Source organism: Excalfactoria chinensis, chromosome 1, assembly GCF_039878825.1.
Source record: "Excalfactoria chinensis isolate bCotChi1 chromosome 1, bCotChi1.hap2, whole genome shotgun sequence".
NCBI lineage: Eukaryota > Metazoa > Chordata > Aves > Galliformes > Phasianidae > Excalfactoria > Excalfactoria chinensis.
In genome coordinates, this window is record NC_092825.1 from 61,282,759 (window position 1) to 61,302,654 (window position 19,896).

At 37.6% G+C, this 19,896-nt stretch overlaps 1 protein-coding gene across 12 annotated transcripts in view; it reads left to right on the top strand.

Moving 5' to 3' along the window:
• PLEKHA5 (pleckstrin homology domain containing A5) overlaps positions 1-19,896 on the top strand; it is a 162,342-nt gene that overhangs the window by 89,641 nt on the left and 52,805 nt on the right. For all 12 annotated transcript variants that reach the window (XR_011902634.1, XM_072326737.1, XM_072326754.1 and 9 more), the window contains exons 4-8: positions 3,498-3,581; positions 4,823-4,943; positions 11,403-11,507; positions 14,738-14,810; positions 19,010-19,110. Coding sequence is in view for 11 of the 12 variants with exons in the window: in XM_072326737.1 (XP_072182838.1) it covers positions 3,498-3,581; positions 4,823-4,943; positions 11,403-11,507; positions 14,738-14,810; positions 19,010-19,110 (484 nt within the window). In the remaining variant the exon portion in view is untranslated. The remainder of the gene's footprint in view (positions 1-3,497; positions 3,582-4,822; positions 4,944-11,402; positions 11,508-14,737; positions 14,811-19,009; positions 19,111-19,896) is intronic.

Genomic DNA, 19,896 nt, shown 5'->3' on the forward strand with positions numbered 1-19,896 from the left:
CCCTGGAAACGTTCAAGGCCAGGTTGGATGGGTGCCTGGGTAGCCTGAGCTGATGGGTGGCAGCTCTGTCTACATCAGGGGGTTTGGAGGTAGATGAGCCTTAAGGTCCCTTCCAAGCCAAACCATTTTGTGATCTTAGTCAGCAGTGTTCATTTCTGGAGTCTAATGCTTATCATTGGCAAACTTTGATGGTTAATATTGAATCTTGAGAATTTGCTAACGAATACTAACAAAATAGGGAATTTATTCCCTCTTTGGCTCTGGTCTGTAGCAGGCCATTAATACAAACTGACTCTGGTTGCTGAAATAGAAAAGGTCAGTCAAATCCTTTGGTACAAGCACGGCTGTTTGTATATATAGTTACCCTGCTCTCTCAACACACATTGTTACCAGAAATGGTGACTTGTAGAATTACCTTCCTTGGAGACCTTCAGAATCCTCCTAGAATTCATCATGAGCATCCTGCTCTGTGTGGCTTTCCTTGAGCAGGTATACCCAAAGGTCTCTTCTAGCCTTAGCCGTTCTGAGAAAGAAAGAAGAAAAGTGTGTTATATCCATATACGATGTGGAGGCTGTATCCCTGCATCAGCAGAAAGTGAACGCGCAGCCTTCTGGCTGCCTTTATCAAAGTAAATCGCTCTTGATCACGTGATAAAGACATAGACACAGAGTTGAAATTCTGAATTGCAGAGCGGAGTTTGCATAAAATGGAAAATAAAATTTGCAGTAAAAGAAAATATTTTTGCTTTATTTCCCCTGAGAGTCATTGACAAGATACGCAGCTTGGGTGTGGGCCCAGGGTGAAATTTCTTGGACAGCTGTCTAGGTTAAACGTGGCTTCTAATGAAACTTTTTGTAATCTGCATGATTTGGTTTAAAACAAATTCTTTAAACTACTGTTAGGTAGGAGGGTTATGACAACAATTACCAAGATACTCTGTATCTTACACCAGCAATTTGAGAAGTCTTGTCAAAATATCTGCTAAGTGAATGCCAAAAATGCAACGTTTCTGATGAGTAATGATCAAGTTTTAAATGGAATTGTTTAAAGTCTGTTCATCCAGTAAGACATATTAAAGTAGTCACACTTCTGTTCAAGCTGAATTCCATTGTTCACTTATGAGATTTCACTTCCATCTCAGCTGAAGAGAAAGAAAAGATTGTTCTGCCTTTGTCTCACTGAAAGGGAAGTGACTGTAATGGTCTTTAAAATGCTTTAAGGAATTTTATACCTCACTGGACATTGTTTCATGTTTTATGATTTTTCTTGCCTTTTGCTTGTGTGTAATGTCAGCTACATTTCTGTATGTTCAAAGTCAGCTTGAGCAGTACAGAAAACCATATGTTGTTCAAAAACATTGTGTTACTACTGGAGTACTGACTCACTATATGATTTGAGACTTGGAAAAAAAGAAACAACAAAACAAAACGCTGCCTCTCTTCTGTTTATTCTTTTCCTCCTCTTATCTGTTTTCCCTCCTGGCTTTGCATGACCTGCCCATGGGATTGTTGAATCCTGCCCGTTCCTGTGTCAGCATGTGCCAGGTGCATTCCCACAGCGCCTGGGATATGACACCTCTGCAGCAGACCTGGTTACTGTTGGTGCTTGAGCAAAAGTCTTGATCCATTTCTTTGTGCAGTACTGGATCTCAGCAGATAGCTGGCTGTTGGGGTTTAACACAAATCATAATTATCATAATTTTTCGGCAGAATACTCATACCCAGTTCCTCAGGAACATTTTTGAGTTCTCTTCAGTGTGGGTCATTTTCACTTTAAAGTTGTTGCAGGATCGTGGCGATTAGGAATGGTACAAACATACTCCTGTGGTCTTCCTCCGTTCCCCTTACTGTTATAAATGAGCTTCTGTAACAAAAGCTGCTTTGGAAGCTGAGCTGAGAATTCTGCCGAATTTACTGAAAAGATAAAGATTACTTACCAGAGTTTGTTAGCTCATTAACTATGCTCCATAACGTGTTTATATACCATTTAGGTATTTGTAGGTTTATAAATTCCACTAAATTTCAGCAGAGGGAGGCAGACAGTGCAAAGAACGGAGTTATGTTTCTAATCTTGCGTCTTAGGTTTATGCAGGTTTATTCAACTACCCCACTGTTCATGGAAGAAATGTGAATATTTTATGGGTTTTTTGAATGAAGTTAACTTGTAATTAAGTTATGCTCCAAAGCTGCAAAATGATTATGAACAAAAGGAACATTCAAGAGCCTGGGGAACGTTAAGATAGCCTTGTGTAGTCTCTGTTGTTTTAAGAAGCCAGAAGAGCAGAGTGCATAACATTTGCAAGATGAGTTGTGCTTCATAGTTGTGAAAGCCGAAAAGGTTAGGCAAACAGGCAGTAAAAGAGGGAGCTGCTAGGGAAAATGTGGCCTTTAGAGCTCCTGTCCTTTTGTACCTCTTCTGTTTTCTCAAAACTAAAGCACACTTTTTTCATCCAGGTTTGTGCTCTGTCCACAAATATTTTTAAGCCTGAAGTTGGGGTAAAAAAGGCATATATTCTATAAGGTTCTACATATTGTATCCCGTGTTCTTTGCAAAAATACATATTTTAAAGGGAATTATTATTTCCTCATTATTTACAGTGCTGCTTTCAGTTTCAGTTCAGTTTTACTCTTTGTATTAAATATTTTTTGATTGTATAAAGTGTTAAAAGTATGTGAGGAGACTTTGTTTTCAAATAACACGAGTATACCTGTTTAATACACCTTCATCCCATGCTCATTGCCCTTTCCTAGTCTGATTTCAGCTTCTGTGCTTTTTAGTCACTGAACCAAGTTCAGATTTCATCAGCAAACCTGCCCTGCTCCGCCCCTGCATCTGAGGAAAGCAGTTCCCAGGGGTTGTTGCAGTTCGGGCCTTGACTTCTCACAGTGGCCCAGGCTGGTTGTTCTGCCAGCTGGCAGCTCAGCACTTTCATGCATGCTTGCTCATGATATGGCTGGGGCTGCGAGGCCTTGAAACTTGCAGGAAAGCCCCAGTCTGCTGCAGGACCAGCATGGAAGAGTCACTTGATGGGCATGTCTTGTAGGCAGTTACAGCAGGACCTTCTTCCCTTTGCTCCTGTCTCCTCTTGGGCTGGAAGGCTGAAGTCAAAACATTTCCTTCGTGAGTGACAGCAGCTGAGAGCCCTTGAATTTTTGCAGTTTCTTTCATGTTCTTGGAGCTGCTGTGATTTAGCAAAAAAAAAAAATACTGTGCTGAGTTTGGTGTGTACTGGTGAGGGCAAAGGCCTGTGCTGACAGACCCTGGTGCTGTGAGGTGCAGTGGAGCAGCGTGCCGGGTTAGAATCATTGACTAAAGCAGACCTTGAGCATGACACAGCTCTGTTGCAATCGCTGAATATTAATCTGCATTATCTGAACATTTTAAATGAGTAACTTCAGTTTCATTGGTTTGATATACTTGACGTGGCTTAATGTGGCTGAGGTGGAAAACTGACAAAAATTATGCCTAAGAGTTGTTCCTTATCTCACCTCTACAGTCATAATGAACGGAAAGTAACCTGCAAACATCCAGTAACGGGACAGCCATCGCAGGACAACTGTATTTTTGTTGTGAATGAACAGTAAGTGGCTATGAATTACATGTTTTAAAACTGTCTGACATTTAAATAAGCCTCTGTGATTGATTGCTAATTGTGATGTTTATTTTTTTTCCGAGTCAAATTACCATGTATATAATTTCATTTGTTTAAATTAATTGAAAGTAATATTAAATACTTGATACTGTTTTTTGTTTTTTTATAAATAATAGCCATAAACCAGCCTGGTTATACAGTAGAAATGTACTCTGTTTAACTGTGTGGATTTCCATTTGTCACTTCAGATATTCTATAGTGTTGAAAAACATTGTATTTATTATGTAGTAATCCAGGAGACTTCCAACAGGGAAGCTATTTTTGAATCCTATAGGCACAACCAAGTGTGTTTAATTTACCTTGTTTTATCTGATGAATCCTATAGGCACAACCAAGTGTGTTTAATTTACCTTGTTTTATCTGATAGTTTTTCTTAGTTATTTTCTTGATCTTTTCTGAAGAGGCATTTTCTGAATCAATAGGTAATAGCATGTATTTGCTATCTTTGCATTAATTTTGTAGCTTACACAAACAAAATGCAAAGGTGAGATGGTATGCGTGGTAGTCATATCTGACTTTAAGATGCCATATGTAGCTGGGTGTTGGGTGTCCTATTTACTGCTGCAACACCTGTTTCGCTGTGACTAGAGTGGCAAACTGTCACAACTACAGCATATGAAGTTGCACAAATGTGTGTATTCTGAAAGAGAAGAGGCTTACTCTGTGTCATTAACTGGGTGGTGAGGCACTGGAACAGCTGCCCAAAAAGCCTGTGGATACCCCATCCATGGAGATATTCAAGGCCAAGTTGGATGGGGCCTTGGGCAACTTGATCTGGTGGATGGCAGCTTTGCCCATGGCAGAAGGGTTGAAACTGGATGGGCTTTAAGGTCTCATCCAACCCAAACCATCCTGTGATTCTGGGAAGTGAGGCAAAGCCATATGTGGCTTTGGAGAGCATTTCTTCCTATTTCTATATCAAAGCATTTTTCCTTCCCACCTAAAGCATAAGATAATAAAGAAACCCTATTTTAAACATCTTAAATTCATCTGTGACAGATTTAAGATTAAAACACAGTGCAGGTAACTTTACAATGAAGTGTGAACTGCTTTCAAATTGAAAAAGTAGGACGCAGCTTGTATTAGGCTACGTCTGGGGGTGCTTTTTAATAGCAGTGTGCATACACAGCATGTTCTAGTGCTATTACATATTCTGTTTCTATTTTCAGGACTGCTGCAGCAATGACATCTGAAGAAAAGAAGGAGAGACCTGTAAGCATGATATGTGAAGCAACTAACTATAATCTGACATCAGATTATGCTGCTCATCCCATGAGCCCTGTGGGCAGAGTAAGTCTCTATGTCCAAAATTAAAAGTTAAAATTAAAATGATTCAGTTATATCACAAAGTACTATTCAGTGTTATGTTAGCATTCCATTTAAAAAGAGAAATGAAGCGTATTATCTTTTTTAGGGCACTCAGTTCCTATTATGCTTAATTTGGTAACTGAGGTGTTTGAAACAAATTATCACAGAAGTTGCAAATTTCATCAGATATCTCAGATCATAGAACTTGCACACGCCTTGTTTACAGAATTTAACATTTCTAATCAAGTAAGTGTGAATGAGCAATCTTGGGTAACTGCTCAGACATCTGGTTGTAAGCATTGTCATGGAAATTGCTAGATACACAAACGGTTGGCTAAACTTCTTTTGCTAAAATACAGAGAATTCTAATTGATGTGGTTACTAAAGAGATGGAAGGTGATACTGTGGTAAAATGAAAGAGCAGATATCATGATTTGCTGACGCTGAACCAGAAATCCTGGTTTCTTGAGAAAATTTCTGGGAGAAATCCTGGAGATTCCTAAACTACCTTAATTTGTGTCCCATCTTCCCCATTTAACCAGCTGCTCAAAATGTTAAGGTCGATGTCCAAATGTTTACCCGGAGGATGGATTCAATTATATCTATTTTAACCTCACTGGCTTTATCCAACAATGTCAATAAGACATTAGAAAACTGTTATTTAATGAGAAGAAGCCTCTAGCTTTCAAACTATGCATTAATCTGTTGTTGCTGGGGGAAATAAAAGGAGCTGCAGATAAGTTAGAAACAGAAACCAAACCTGTAATCTCAAATTTTGTACAGTCATGTTTCCATCAGTGCAGGAAAACCATCTTAAAAACCAGAAAGAGCTGTTAGAGCTGTAACAGTGTTGAAGAGTGCAGTAATAGTTAGACAGAAAATGAATTACAACAGAGCCAGCTAGGAAGCGCTTTTAGATTAAACATAAGAAGCTAATTCCAGATTAGGAGCATATGTTTTACAAACATATTTTCATAGTTTCCTTTCAAAAGGATAGTTGAAAATGCTCTCTGGCCTGTTTGTTTCACTGTGTTCAAGATGGAAATTGAGATTGCTACGGGCCAATTATTGTAATTTCCTTACTTTCTTTGATAAATGACTCTTCAACTTCCTTTGGAAACTCCTATTTTTTGAAGAAAGGCTTCTGTGCTACTCTTCATTCCTCTTGTCTATTTGTTCTACATGTAAAATGCATCTAAAATATTAATGATTCATGTGCCTGCATGTGCAATTACTGTACATCAGTTTTCACATGTAATCTTATCTGAATTACTTCAACACCATTATAAAAGCTTTGCTTTCAGAATATAAATAATTTGTAACTGTCCCACAGCTAACATTTAGTCAACCTTTTCTGGTGATTCTTTAAGGCTAATGGTTTAAATTGCTTTTAAAGATGACTGAACAGAAATTCCCTACTGATTGTATCTAGATGCAACAACTGATTTTCTTCTGTTTTTATTTTTCACATAAAGTGAAAACAGTACACCAACAGTACAGAGTAAAATTCTTAGCTATCTTGTCATCATTTGAATATAATATGTCTATTGCAGTGCTATAGGAGGAGTAGAGTATTACTGAGAAATTATGTCACAGGACAGCCCATGCCTACCTTTTTTGGGTATTCCTATTTTCAAAGATAACTCATTATTGTACTGAATATTGGAAGATAATGAGGAATGGAGGTCAAGTTTATACTTGCAACTAAAATTTCAGATAGTTGAGTGGTGTAGAAGTATGTAGTCCCTTTCATGAATGTTTATTGATCCAGAATAGGCATGACACTTGGATAAATTTCTGTTTTATAGCAGAAAGACTTCTGAAGTCCATTGCTGTTCAGAGGTCTGAATGGGGTGAGACAAAAATCAATCTCAGATAAAAGTCTTATTACTGCCCTTTCTTTCCCACTAGATAAAGCATGGTAGCCAAAGATTACACTACAGTCCCAGACAGAGTAGTCTTTTAGGTGCCACTTCTTCCTTGTTGTCTTGGACTGTCTCTAAATTTGAAACCAACAGACCTGTGACTTTGGAAATGATCTACACAGGCTTATGGCTGCTATAGACATATATATTTCTACCTTTCCTTTTAAAGGAACTATATTGGTCACTACCTAGACCAGTATAGTTACATGCTCTGAAATGAATTTTGGGGCTCAGTTTTTCCATATGTAGGTAAAGTAAGGCATGCTACTAGCCCCTCTCCACAGTTCATCTCCCTTGCCCAATTATCCACAGAACCATGCTAACAATTTTCTCACCGCAAGTGGAATGAAGTCTCTATTACAGCTAGGATGTGTCAGATTGTTTATATGTGTATCACTTTATATATATTTTATAAAGCCCTCAAGGCAGTCCAGCTTTAAATAACTAGTTTTAGTACATCAGTGCACGTCTGATCGAGATTCAGTTTAACCAGAAGTAGTCATGAGATGCATCCACATTAGCAAATGGCACAGTAAACAGGAGCGACGTGCAGGGCAGAACTGGAGCTTTGGACCAAGCATCTGTGCTGTGCTTTTGTGGTTTATCTTCAGGCTAGTCCTTATTTTACATTTTAGGCTTATCCAAAGTAAATAGAGTTTGCTCTACTAAGCAAACTAAAGCACAGGAAGGGGGAATGGTTGGGAGATTATTTTCAAGAGCAACCTCCTAATCCAAGCTAAAGTGCTGAGGCAGAAACCCACTCAGTTCATGGAAGACTGCAATATTGAAAGGCACCGAAATTGCCTGCAAAATACAGAAGGCAGGACTATGTTGGCTTGTGGTTTGGAGGATAATTTAAGCCTTAAACAGCAGAAATATATTTTTAGGAAGAAGTTGAAAACTACAAAAAATGTAGTATCCTTTTCTTTTGAGTTTACATTGAGATGTTTCTTGAGCCTTGTTTTTAAAGTTTAGCACCGATCATTTTCATGTTAGTTAAAGAACGTTTTTAGGTACAGTTAGCACTTCTGTAACTGGGGAAGAAGACTTACGTAAATTCGGTGTCTACCATCAGCTAAGTTCAGAGAAGAGCAGCTGAAACAGTCATTAAGTATTCAGCCCCAGCTACTGAATGAGGTGTTGCCCAGAGATCAAGACTTTTCTGGTGTTTGTTTTCTTCACACTGGAGAAAGAGTAAATATCACTGATTGGATTTCCTGACTTCTTTATCATTACTGGCACTGTGCAGAGTCCCATAGGTTCTGATTTTAGAGACATCCCAGTTTCCGGGATCATTCCTCAGAATTGATCTAATTATATAAAATGTGACTAAGTTTGTTAGTTCTGTTGCCTTCTACATCTTCCATCAAGTGGTCAGTAATTAGAACTGTCATACATTATCCTTCTGTCTTTTTGCTTTCTTCAGAAGCTGGAGTTGTGCAATATGTCCTCTACGTACAGTGTTGTGGGCTGAAAAGTGTTTTAATTCTTCCATTTGTGATTATTTCCTTTATTCCCATTTTCCTCGTTATGTCAGGTTTGTGTGTGAAGGGAACGTAAGATGGACAGGGATGCCAGGTGTCAAAGGAGGAGGAGGTGGCCTAAGAATTTTGAAAACTGAACACCTTCAATATTTGAATATCCTAAAATAATCATTGCCTTGAGGCTTAGATTGTGAACAGATATTCTCATTATGACATAAATGGTAAAATAATCACAAATCACCAAAAGTGTTCTCCATATTTGCTAAAATTAGAAATCAATTGTGATGCTCTATTGAATTAATGGGCATTTGTATTCATGAGTGGTAAGATGTATAATTAACCCACTAAATCTTTGCTCAGAGCTCAGTGAAATTGAAGTCAGTTTGTTTGTTTGTTTGTTTGTTTTTATCAGACTTACCTCAGATAAATCAATTTAAATTGTCTGAATTTTCAGTAGACTTGAAGGACTGATTTTGTTTTCAGAAGCATTCTTAATGTGTTAGCCATGTAACAAGCATAGGAAGTTTCAAACTCTTAAGAGCTTCTGAACTTTAGAGAAGATATGAGCATTACAAATTGCTTCTGATCAAAATCTTGGCACAGTTTTTGTGTAATATGACCATATAGTAGACATACAGGTGAACTTAGATGTCTGTATGGATGTATAAAAGGACTGAGAGATGAGAGGCTGGAGAGCAGCCCTGCAGAAAGGGATATGGGGGTTCTGTCTGTTGACAAGTTGGACATGAGTCAGCAGAGTGCCCTGTCAGTCAAAAGGGCCAACTGTGCCCTGGGGTGCATCAGGTCCAGCACCAACACCAGGCAGGGGAAGGTGTTGTCCAGCTCTGCTCTGTGCTGTGCGACCTCATCTCGAGCACTGAGTGCAGGTTCGGGCACACAGCATAAAAAGGGTATGAAAGGGACAGGTTCTGCACCAGAGGGCAGTGGGCATGGAACAGGCTGCCCAGGACAACAGGCGCAGCCCCAAACATGGGAGCCTGGAATTGGACTCACTGATCTTTGTGGGTCCCTTCCAAGTATAGAATCATATAATTACCCAGGTTGGAAAAGACCTCAGAGATCAAGTCCAACCTCATCCTAACCATAGTACCCTAACTCTAATAAGCCTCTGCTAAATCATATCCCTGAGCACCACATCCAAACTGCTCTTAAACACATCCAGGGACGGTGACTCAACCACCTCCTTGGGGAGCCTATTCCAGTGTTTAACAACCCTTTCTGTAAAGAAGTGTTTCCTAACATCCAACCTAAACTTACCTTGGTGCAACTGGAGGCAATTTCCCCTTGTCCTGTCACTTGTCACCAGTGAGAAGAGACTTGCCCCGCTCTCACTGTATAATTTTGTGGTGTGGATTTACTTTACATAATACGCTCTGAATTGCTAGGGGTTCCCTGTATTTTCTTTTTTTATACCTGCATGTTGTACTTCTCTTGTGTACTTAAAAACTTTTGTCCATTTTGCCCTGGTAGAATTTTCCAGATGAAAATATGAAAGATTTTACTTTCATTTTGAATTATGACTTCAGTTGCTTACTGTCTTGCTTTCCAAACAGAGCTGAGTCAAATTTCTCTGTCTCCAAGGGAAATTAAAAGCACTTTGATTGTTCTTATATTCCCTGCTGATTCTTCAAAAAAAAAAAAAAAAAAAAAGAAACACAAAATGACCTTGTTTCATAGTGTTGTAGCCTTCAGAAAAACACACATAGGTTTTGTAATGTCATTCTTTGTAGACTAAGATATATTGTATCCTTCAGTAAATGACATCATTGACAAAAGCTGCACAGTGTTCTTAATTGCAGCTTTCAGTTTGATTCTTTAACTCACTGTGGAATTCTCTCCAATGTATGTATAAACAAGCATGCAGTTTGCTGAGGCATGTTGAATTTTCATAGAGAAACCTCATGCTGTAATTTTCAACAACAGAAATCGAGTGTGTGTCTAGCTTTTCCATTTGAGCATCTCCTTTAGGAACTTTGAATAACCTTATCGTTAGTCTCAGCAGTAGAGATGGGGAAGCTGAAGCACAGGATTATACTGTCAAATTAAAACAGTGGGATTCGAGCAGAGCCAAGCACAGGACATAAAAAACTTGTCTGGGCTTTCCTTCCTCTGCAAAATGGGGTGATTTGCTGTATCCCATTGCAGGGTCTTTAAGGCACCAATCTTATGGAAATTAAACAATAAACATTCCGTTTATTTAGTTGCAGAGCAGACTTTCTAAATGTAGGCTGAAAAGAATAAAATGTGAATTGGCCAAGCACTGCACATTTCTTTATGCCTTTTCCAATTTGTTTTGTTTTCTCAAGTAAAAGAAGGATGAAATCATCTGTGATCATTGCGTAGCTGTAAGGATATAAAAGGTGTGAGCAACTATAGGAATGAGATTCAGGACAAAAGACTCAAAGTAGGCCTTGGTGCAGGCAGATAAAATACTGAATATTCAAACCATCCAAGAGATTTATAGCAAGAAGGTTCTTAAAGGAGAAGAAAGAATTTTAGGAAGTTGCTGCATGCTTTAGGAAAGTGGGAGACTCAAGAAAAAGCCTTTGAAAATTATGTCCTGTTGAAACCTTATCACATTTTATTCATTAAGTCATTGTTAGAAGCGGGAAAGATAAAAATTTTCTTGTCCAGGTATTGTAAGTTTTTTTGTCATTGCAGTAGTTCTCTTAGAAGGAACTAAAAGTACACCTTGCTAGGTTTGCTACCTGCCTAATAATAAGATGAGGTGGGTATTTGTTTTTTCTTCTTTAAATAAATAAATAAAACCTGTAAGTGTTTGTCTTGGGATTTGTCTTTAAACTTTCTGCAAAGGGGAAGAAAAAAATGCTGAAGCCAGCAGAACAATTGTGATTATCTATAAAAGAAATACAGTTTATGTTCTGCAGTCCTCCAGAGATGTGTGTGAGATGATGATTTAGGAAAAAAAAAAAAACAAGGCATGAAAATGCATTATGATTTTTTACAGATATTGATATGATGTTTTCTTTAACCTGTTCCATTTAATTTAGACATCGCGATCGTCAAAGAAGGTTCATAATTTTGGAAAGAGATCAAACTCAATAAAGAGAAATCCTAATGCACCAGTTGTTAGACGTGGCTGGCTCTACAAACAGGTATTCTTCCCCTTCTTATCTTTGGAGTGGGTTTTTTGTTGGTTGGGTGGGCTTTTTTGTGTGTGGCATGTATAATATACAAAACCCAATCATTTGGAAGTAAACTAATCTATGCATTTGATCATTTCTATTTACTGGCAGCACACCCAACCTACTGTAGATTTTCTAGTCAGCAATACCAGACCACTTCCATTTTTCTTGCCCTGCAAGAGATAGCAAAACCAACTCAATCGTATTTGGTATATGTTTTTTAAATCCACTAAGAACCTGTTTAGAACTTTGCATTTAAACTCTACTGAGGCACACTGTGTATATAATTTTGAACATACATTATCGTTTACTGTCCCTTATAGAATATTATGACCCAGGTAGCTTCCTGGATGCTGTTGATGAGTCAGTTTTAAAAATCTACTACTAAGCAGATAGAAACTTTTATAGTAGCAGAGCTTTTTAGTAGTAAGTGTACGTCAGGTGTAGATTTTTCTGTGTTTAGATACTCTCGTGGTCTCTGTGTTCTTTATTACTCTTATAAAGTCAATTTCAATGTAGTATTTTCCTAATGAAGAAGTAGCTATCGTTTAAGATCACAGAGTTGTTAAGGTTGAAGTGACCTTTTGACCATCTGCTGCAACTTTCCCTGCTCAAGAAGGGTCAGTTATTGCCAGTTTCCAAGAGCTGTGTCCAGTCAGGTTTTTAATATCTATAGATGGAGACTAAGCAGAACCTATCTGGGCAATCTGTACCAGCATTTGATCATTCTCATAGTAAGTTAAATAAACAAATAAGCATTGCCCAGATGGAAATTCATTATTTTAAATTGGTGCCCATTGCTTCTCGTCCTGTCACTGTGCACCACTGAGAAGAGTTTGGTCCCATATTCTCTATACTCAGCCATCAGGTATTGATAAAATTTCCACTGAACTGCCTTTTTTCTAGTCTTAACAGGCTCCAGTCTCTCAGCCTCTCTTCACACAAAGGATTCTTAAACCCCATAATGATCTTTGAGGCCCTCTGCTGTATGCCATTATGTCCACATCTCTAGACCAGGGCTGCAGACAAACATCAGGACTGCTGAGTAGGGAGAGCGGCCTCCCTGGAACTCTGGGCAACACTCCTGACGCTGTCCAGGATGCTATTGTCATCCTTTGCCACAAGAGTGCCTTGCAGGCTCATGATCAGCTTATTGTCCACCAGGACCCCACCATCTATCTCTGTAGAGCTCATTTGCAGCTGATCAGTCCCAGTGTGATGGTGCATAGAGTTACTTCTCATCAGATGCAGAGCTTTGCATTTTCCAGTGTTGAACCTTGATGAGATTCTTCTCTGCCCAATTTTCCTGCCTGCTGAGGTCCCACTGAATGGCAGCAAAACCATCTGGTTTATCAGCCACTCTGCACAGTTTTACCATCTGCAAACTTGCTGTGTGTGTACTCTGTTCCAGCATCTAGGTCATTAATGAAGAAGCTAAAATGTGTTGGCCACAGTGTAAACTCCTGGGGTACCTCAATAGTAACTGGCCTCACCAGCTGCTGATGACTGCCATCTGGGCCCAGCATTTCAGTCAGCATTCTGTCCACTTCATTGTCTATATGCGTACCATTGGACAGGATTTGTATGCAGGATGGTTTAAATGCTGAAGTATTAGACTGTGTTTTGTAAGAAACAGACTCAAAAATTTACATAAAAATTTGATGCTGACTTCTGTTTGTAATATAATAACTTTGTTAGAATATTCATACACTCACAGAGAACAATGAGTTTTGTTTTATCCAGGGTGTGCTATGGGTGTGCTGTCTCATTAAATATAATGCCAATTTTGTGTGATTCTTCTAATTATGACGTAATCATAACAATGAGGGGAAAAAGTAGTTTGTAAATTACTGATACAGAAGGGATTTACTCTTAAGTAGGAAAAAAAGTCAAAGTATGGGAACCACATACTCATTTTATATACTCTTCTGCTATGAGTGATGAAGGTAGAAAGATCATTCCTGGAATGGGTCATTTTGGGTAGAATTATGCATGCATCCATGTAGAGACCTGTTGGTGTTTATCAGTGATGGAAGTAATCCGATGTTGTGTAACAGCTTCTTTTGCAAGTCCACCTGAGGGCTTGTGGTGATCCTTTATGCTGAAGAAGTTTGGGAATTTTCAAATCATAAGCTTGATTTTTATGGCCGGTGTCCGTAGGGCCAGGGTTCCCATGTTCTAATCCACTACCGAGTTAGTGACCTTGTCAGTGAGGGGAGGAAGCTATGCTGCCCGCTTTGTGTCTGCCTTTCCAGCTGTGAAATAGGAGCTGACTACTATGGACAGTGCTTCCAGACTTCATTAGTGTTTGTTAAGTCACTTTGAAATCCTTGGAAGAAAGAGGCTATAAAACATTTAGTTATTCTGTCTATGAAAATGTTTGTAGCAAATGATTATTTATTAACTTTTTCTGAATAATGTTGCATAGCTAATGCTTGCTTTAACCTTTCTTTTCCATCCTTCATCTTCTTCCACCCCAAAAGCAGTGCCTTGAGTTTGAAATAAGAGGCTAAAAATAATGCTAGCAATTTCTTGAGTATAGGCAAAGTTCTGGATTTCATTATTGATTCCTTCTTGGTTGTCATAAAACCTATTCACCAAAAGAATATTGATAATTCACACGTTCCGTTCTTCTTGGAGAAGATTAGCATATTTATTAAATCTAATTCTGCTAGGATATGTGTGCATGCTGCAGTGCTTTAGCTTATTTACACTGCAGTAGTGACAATCTTTCGTTCTGAGTTGTGTGGTATAAATGGGTTATAAACATAAATGAAAATGGAATTGCTTTAGGAATAAACTTTGTTGGAAAGAAATTTGCTCTAGATACATGAATAGTAGTAGAAGATGAAGTTTAATACATGGTTTCAGAAAACAAAGGATGGCTTTTTAAGTAATTACTCATGCATTTTAAAATAAAATAAAATAAAAAGGGTTTAAATCTACTCTTTAGTGTAGATTGTGGTCTCTAGCACTCAGAGATAATGGGCTCTCGTTTCATCCATTCTCTTATGTTAGCATCAGGCTCCCTGGCGTTATCATCATGATTTGCAGTGTCAGCTCTGCAGTGAGAAGTCAAAAGATACTTAAAATAAGACTTAGCTAAGAAAATGAACAACACACCACTCCAGATTTGTGGTACCCAGTTTACTTTGTGAGCTGTTTACCGTTTACCAATGTGATTGCTTTTATTAATACAGGACAGTACTGGAATGAAGTTATGGAAGAAGCGGTGGTTTGTTCTCTCAGATCTGTGCCTCTTCTATTACAGAGGTAGGTTCCATTCAGGAAAGGCTTGCCTGCCAATTCTACTACAAGTAGCAGGATTTTAAAATGCTACTCAAATATAGGAAAAAGAAGCTGCTACTTGACTTAATGGATCAAATAGTTGTATAGCTGCCAATATCCAGGCCTGTTAACTTTTATCTTTTCCTTTCTTAATTAGCAGTTTCACGTAATTGCTTCCTGCCTGTCAGGTTATGCTCAAAGGGCAAACCCATTCACAGCCACCTTTTTAATATGTTCATATTACGGGTTTTAGTTTTCTCACTGCTTCTGTTGTTAGGAAGTAAATATGCCAAGTTAAATCTAATCTATCATGCAAATTAATTAACTGAAATGGAGATATGAAAGGAATAGTGGAGAGGGGCCAAAACTCTGCCTTTGGAATGATATAGAGGATATATATATATATATATTCATGAGCACTGATTAGATTCCCAAAAGGCATATATATATATATACTGGTGTATATATATATATACTTATATATAAGTATATATATATATACTTACAAACTGAAATTTTGTCTAGTTCTACATGAGTAGAAGTCTCTACTGTATTAGGAACAAAGTAGAAATCAATTAGTACCTTTATGTAGCTACATCAGTGTGTTTTACAGGGAAAAGTTAGCTGGTTGCAATTTGAGTCTGAGCATTTGTACGTTAGAAAATATCATCATTACAGATTATATTAACTGTACTGCTCCTGAGAGGATAAATAAATAGGACTTGTGCACATGGAAATGCATTCAGTTCTGAAATTAGGTGTACACCAATAATAGTTTAAAGGAGGCTGAGAGCAAAGAAGAGTAAGGCATGGCAAAATAGAGGAAAATGAACAATAAAGGCCATCTGCAGCCTTGTGGAGGGTGAGATTTTCAGCTTATGAGGATACTTTTGAATTGGTAGTAAGTAGTGTTGATGCTAATAACCCTGAAAGCAGTGACTGATGAAATTGAAATGCTTTTCCATTAAGTGCAGCATGTTTCTGCACTAAACAAGACTAATAGGTCATGCAATATAAAAGCTCATTCTTTGCAATCGTTTTAGTTAACAAATTCTGAATTACTGAAATATAATCATTAGGCTTTATTTCTTTACCCAAAAAGTATATGTTGGTAGATAAACAGTTTTGGAGAAAAAAATAAGCTGTAATTTCAGTCATGGAGGCATCAATTGTGCTGCAATTATGTTGTGTTTAACCAAGTGGTCATTAAGTACTCCGTGCTTTCTTATGGGGCTTTCTGATTTTAAACAAGTCCCCAAGCTTTCTCTTGTGAAGGCTCTAAAGAAAGAGCTGCTTTGCCACTTGTGGAGAACAGATTAAATTGACTTAAAGTATTGCAAATCAAAGATTGAAAAAATCTCAACAATGAATAAAGTAAATCCAAGCAGCTCTGTAATCTGTTTCCTTTACTTCATTCTAACATGGCACATGAGCTGAAATCCAAGCAGTCTAGTTTATGAGATAAACTTAACTTTTAGCTATCACTTACTAGAAAGCAGTTAAAGCTTATAAACTTGCTAGACACAGTGAGTCTTAAAAGTTTTCAAAATAGCTACAAATATTAAAGCAAAAGAATAGACACATTAGACCCTGTCCTTATAAGTTCTTGTATTCATTGTCTCTCCGATACTGACTAAATGGAAAGGAGGGGAGCATTCCTAGTCTTCAAACAGGATTCCTGGTTGCCTGGTAGTTACTGGTTTGTTGGGGTTTTTTACGTTCTGTTAGTAAATCTTACTGAAGTTTTACCACTGTGTTAAAGTGTTAGCAGCTAATGCTTGGATTTAATTTGTAGATGAAAAATGGTTTCATTGTACTTTTCCAGTGCTTAGATAATACTGTTTTTCTGTTTCACTGAAGGATAAAAGACTGCTTGCTCTGGTATCAGAAGGTTATTGTTGCAACAAATAAAAGACCTTTGAACTGAACAGAAGATCTGCTATTTTTGCCCTGAATTATTCATGCAGAGCATACAAGTAAAGATCGGTTTGGGGCAGTATAACGTATAGATAAAAGCTGTTCTGATGGGAAACAGATTTAAAAAATCTAGAAATGCAATGTAGGAGTATGTTTTAGTAAAGACCAAAGTCCTCCATTGCTTAATGCTTTTATGTGACACTATTGGGTGTGACATGGTAGTAAACAAGTTCAAGTGTAATCTAACAGCAGAAGAAAATATTTTCCCCCTCCCCCCCCAACCCCAGAAGTGGTCCAAATAAAGTGGAAAAGCCCAGCTTTGACACACATTCTGATAGGGGAAAATGAAAATTCCTTTGTGTCTGTCTAGTTTGGAGGGAGGAGAATGGTATTAGGCATGAATATGAGCAGACAGTTGAGTGCCTGAAAGTAAACCTAAAACCTTGCATTTCATCTTTTAATCAAAATGTTTTTATACTAAGTTCTTCAGTTAAAAATCTAAGGCAGCATAATATGTAAGGTCTCATGTAATGCAAGTATATCTGGGTAGAACTTTCTTTTATAACTCCAATGAAAGATGCAGCTTTTCAGAGTTTAGTGAGTAGGTGAGATTTTCAAATCCATGTTTGAATCCACATTCCTTTCTAGCTGTTTCCATATATTTTTCTGTACATCTTTAATTGGAACAGCATTAATTTTATGTGCTTGAAACAACTTGAAATATCAGTTTTTCATCTGAATTTCATAACATTTGCAGTGGACAGTGTCTTCAATTAGGAGAAGCTTTATCAGATGATCTCCAAAGATACGGGATGTGAATTGCAGTTCTATGTCTGAAATACAATTAGGATTGACTTTGTGAATTGCATCCAATTATGCCTTGATAAAGGCATAATTGGATTTGAGAGCTGGTTGTGGTTTCCAATTAAAATGTCAATTTATTATTTACAAGTCGTTTTCTTTAAATTGTATATAAAACAAGGTTCAGTGAAAAGATTGTTTTTGTTTGTTTTGCAAATGATCTGACATGTATTTATTTGTACAAATAGAACATAATTGAGTGTAAAGTGTTCAGGGAAATTATAACAATTTCCTGGCTTCCTATGCCCAGTATCAGTAAATGGTTAGAAGAACGTGTCGATTTTTTTACTGAGGAGACCATAGATTTCAGGTATTGCTCCTGCCATGAAGTTAGAGGTGTAGCTTCCTTCTCCTTTTCACTTTTGAAGTCTTATGCAGGTAAGCACTGATCCACAGGAAAAACCTCCAGGTGAAGCTATTCATGATGTTTTCTATAAGATAGCTCATGTATTTCAATTTCTACAGAATTGGCACTTCCATGAGAGTTTTTTTATGCTTGTCCATCTTGGAGGAAGATGTCAAAAGTGGCCATATTCAGATGGCTTAGATGTCACTGTGCTGAGCAGGTTTTTTGGGCCAGACACTTACAGAATCATACAAACTTGTACAGATAGCTTTGTAACAAATGAATCAGGCTTTGGGATTCTGCAGTGTGTTTTCTTTCAAAAACATAGAGTCACCAACATTGGTAAAAAGGTTATCTAGTCTAACTCTCCACCTACCACCAATATTTCCCCACTAAACCATTTTTATTAGTACCACAACTGAATGCTTCTTGAACACCTGCCGGGATGGTGACTCAGCATCCTCCCTGGGCAGCCTTTTTCAGTGTCTGACCACTCTTTTGGAGAATATATTTTTCCTAATATCCAACCCGAATCTCCTCTGGCTCAACTTGAGGCCATTCCATCTAGTAATATAGCTAGTTACATGAAAGGAGAGGCCAGTTCCCACCTCACAACAGTGTCCTTTCAGGTAATTACAGAAAGCAATGAAGTCTCCCCTGAACCTCCTCCAGATTGAACAATCCCAGTTTCCTCAGACGTTCCCCATAAGACTTGTGCTCCAGACCCCTCATCAGCTTTGTTGCCCTTCTCTGGACATACTCCAGGGCCTCAATATCTTTCCTGTAGTTAGAGGCCCAAAACTGAACACAGTACTTGAAGTGTGGCCTTGGCAAGACTGAGTACAGGGGCACAATTATCTTCTTGCTCCTGCTGGCTACATCCTGGCTTCTGATACCTTGTTGGCTTCATGGGCACACTGCTGGCTCATGTTCAGCTGAACCAATAAGCTTCTTGTTACTGTCCATGTATTATTAATTTGAGACTTTCAGTTAAGTGTCTGAATATGAGTCATGCATCAAAATACTTGTGTTTCTCTAATCAAAGAGTATTTATTTGCAGATGAGAAGGAAGAAGGAATACTAGGTAGTATACTTCTACCTAGTTTTCAGATATCTGTGCTTTCTCCTGAGGACCATATTAACCGGAAATATGCCTTTAAAGTAAGAAAAATCAACTTTTTGTTTTATTTTATGTCTGAAAGCGCAACAACTTAGTGATCAGAACTCATTTTACTGAGCTGTTATAAAATAAATAAATAAATAAATAAATAAGGATTTACAAACAGCTTCTGAGATTGATTTTTGCATAATATGGTAGCAGAGGATTCACATTTCTAGTCTGATTTAAATACAGACATAGTTACCAGAGTATGAAAATGGATAAATATCACGTATTACATTTATTTTTAGTTCATTGCTCTTAAATGCTGCCGGGTGTATTAGAATTGTAAACTGCATCCATAGCTAAACTTATCCACTAATGAAAAGTTTTGTAGTTATTTAGATACAATATATATATATAAATAAAAATGATGTTTTATTATCAATTAAATCACAATTATGAATCACTTTTAGGAGCGTTTCACAGCTAATCTTTAATTATTATATAAATAACTCTACTAAGTATTCTCTCTTGGCTTTTTTTGTGTTTTACGAGCTCCTTTTGGTTCTTCGTTTGGCCTGCTAAGCAGCACATCTTTTATTTAATGTGGTAAGTATAGACTAAAATTTACTGTATCATTAAGATGGCAAAAAAAATCTATGTCCAAGTCTTATTTACATTGATTGACTGTATTCATTTATATTAATTAATAATTGATATTATTTTTAATGGAAGAAATTATTGTAAGGGTCTTTTATCAGATGTGTTAATGCAGAAACAGCTATGACTGAATATCGTAGGCCATTATTTTGAAAATACAAATACAATGAAGAAGAAACGTAACA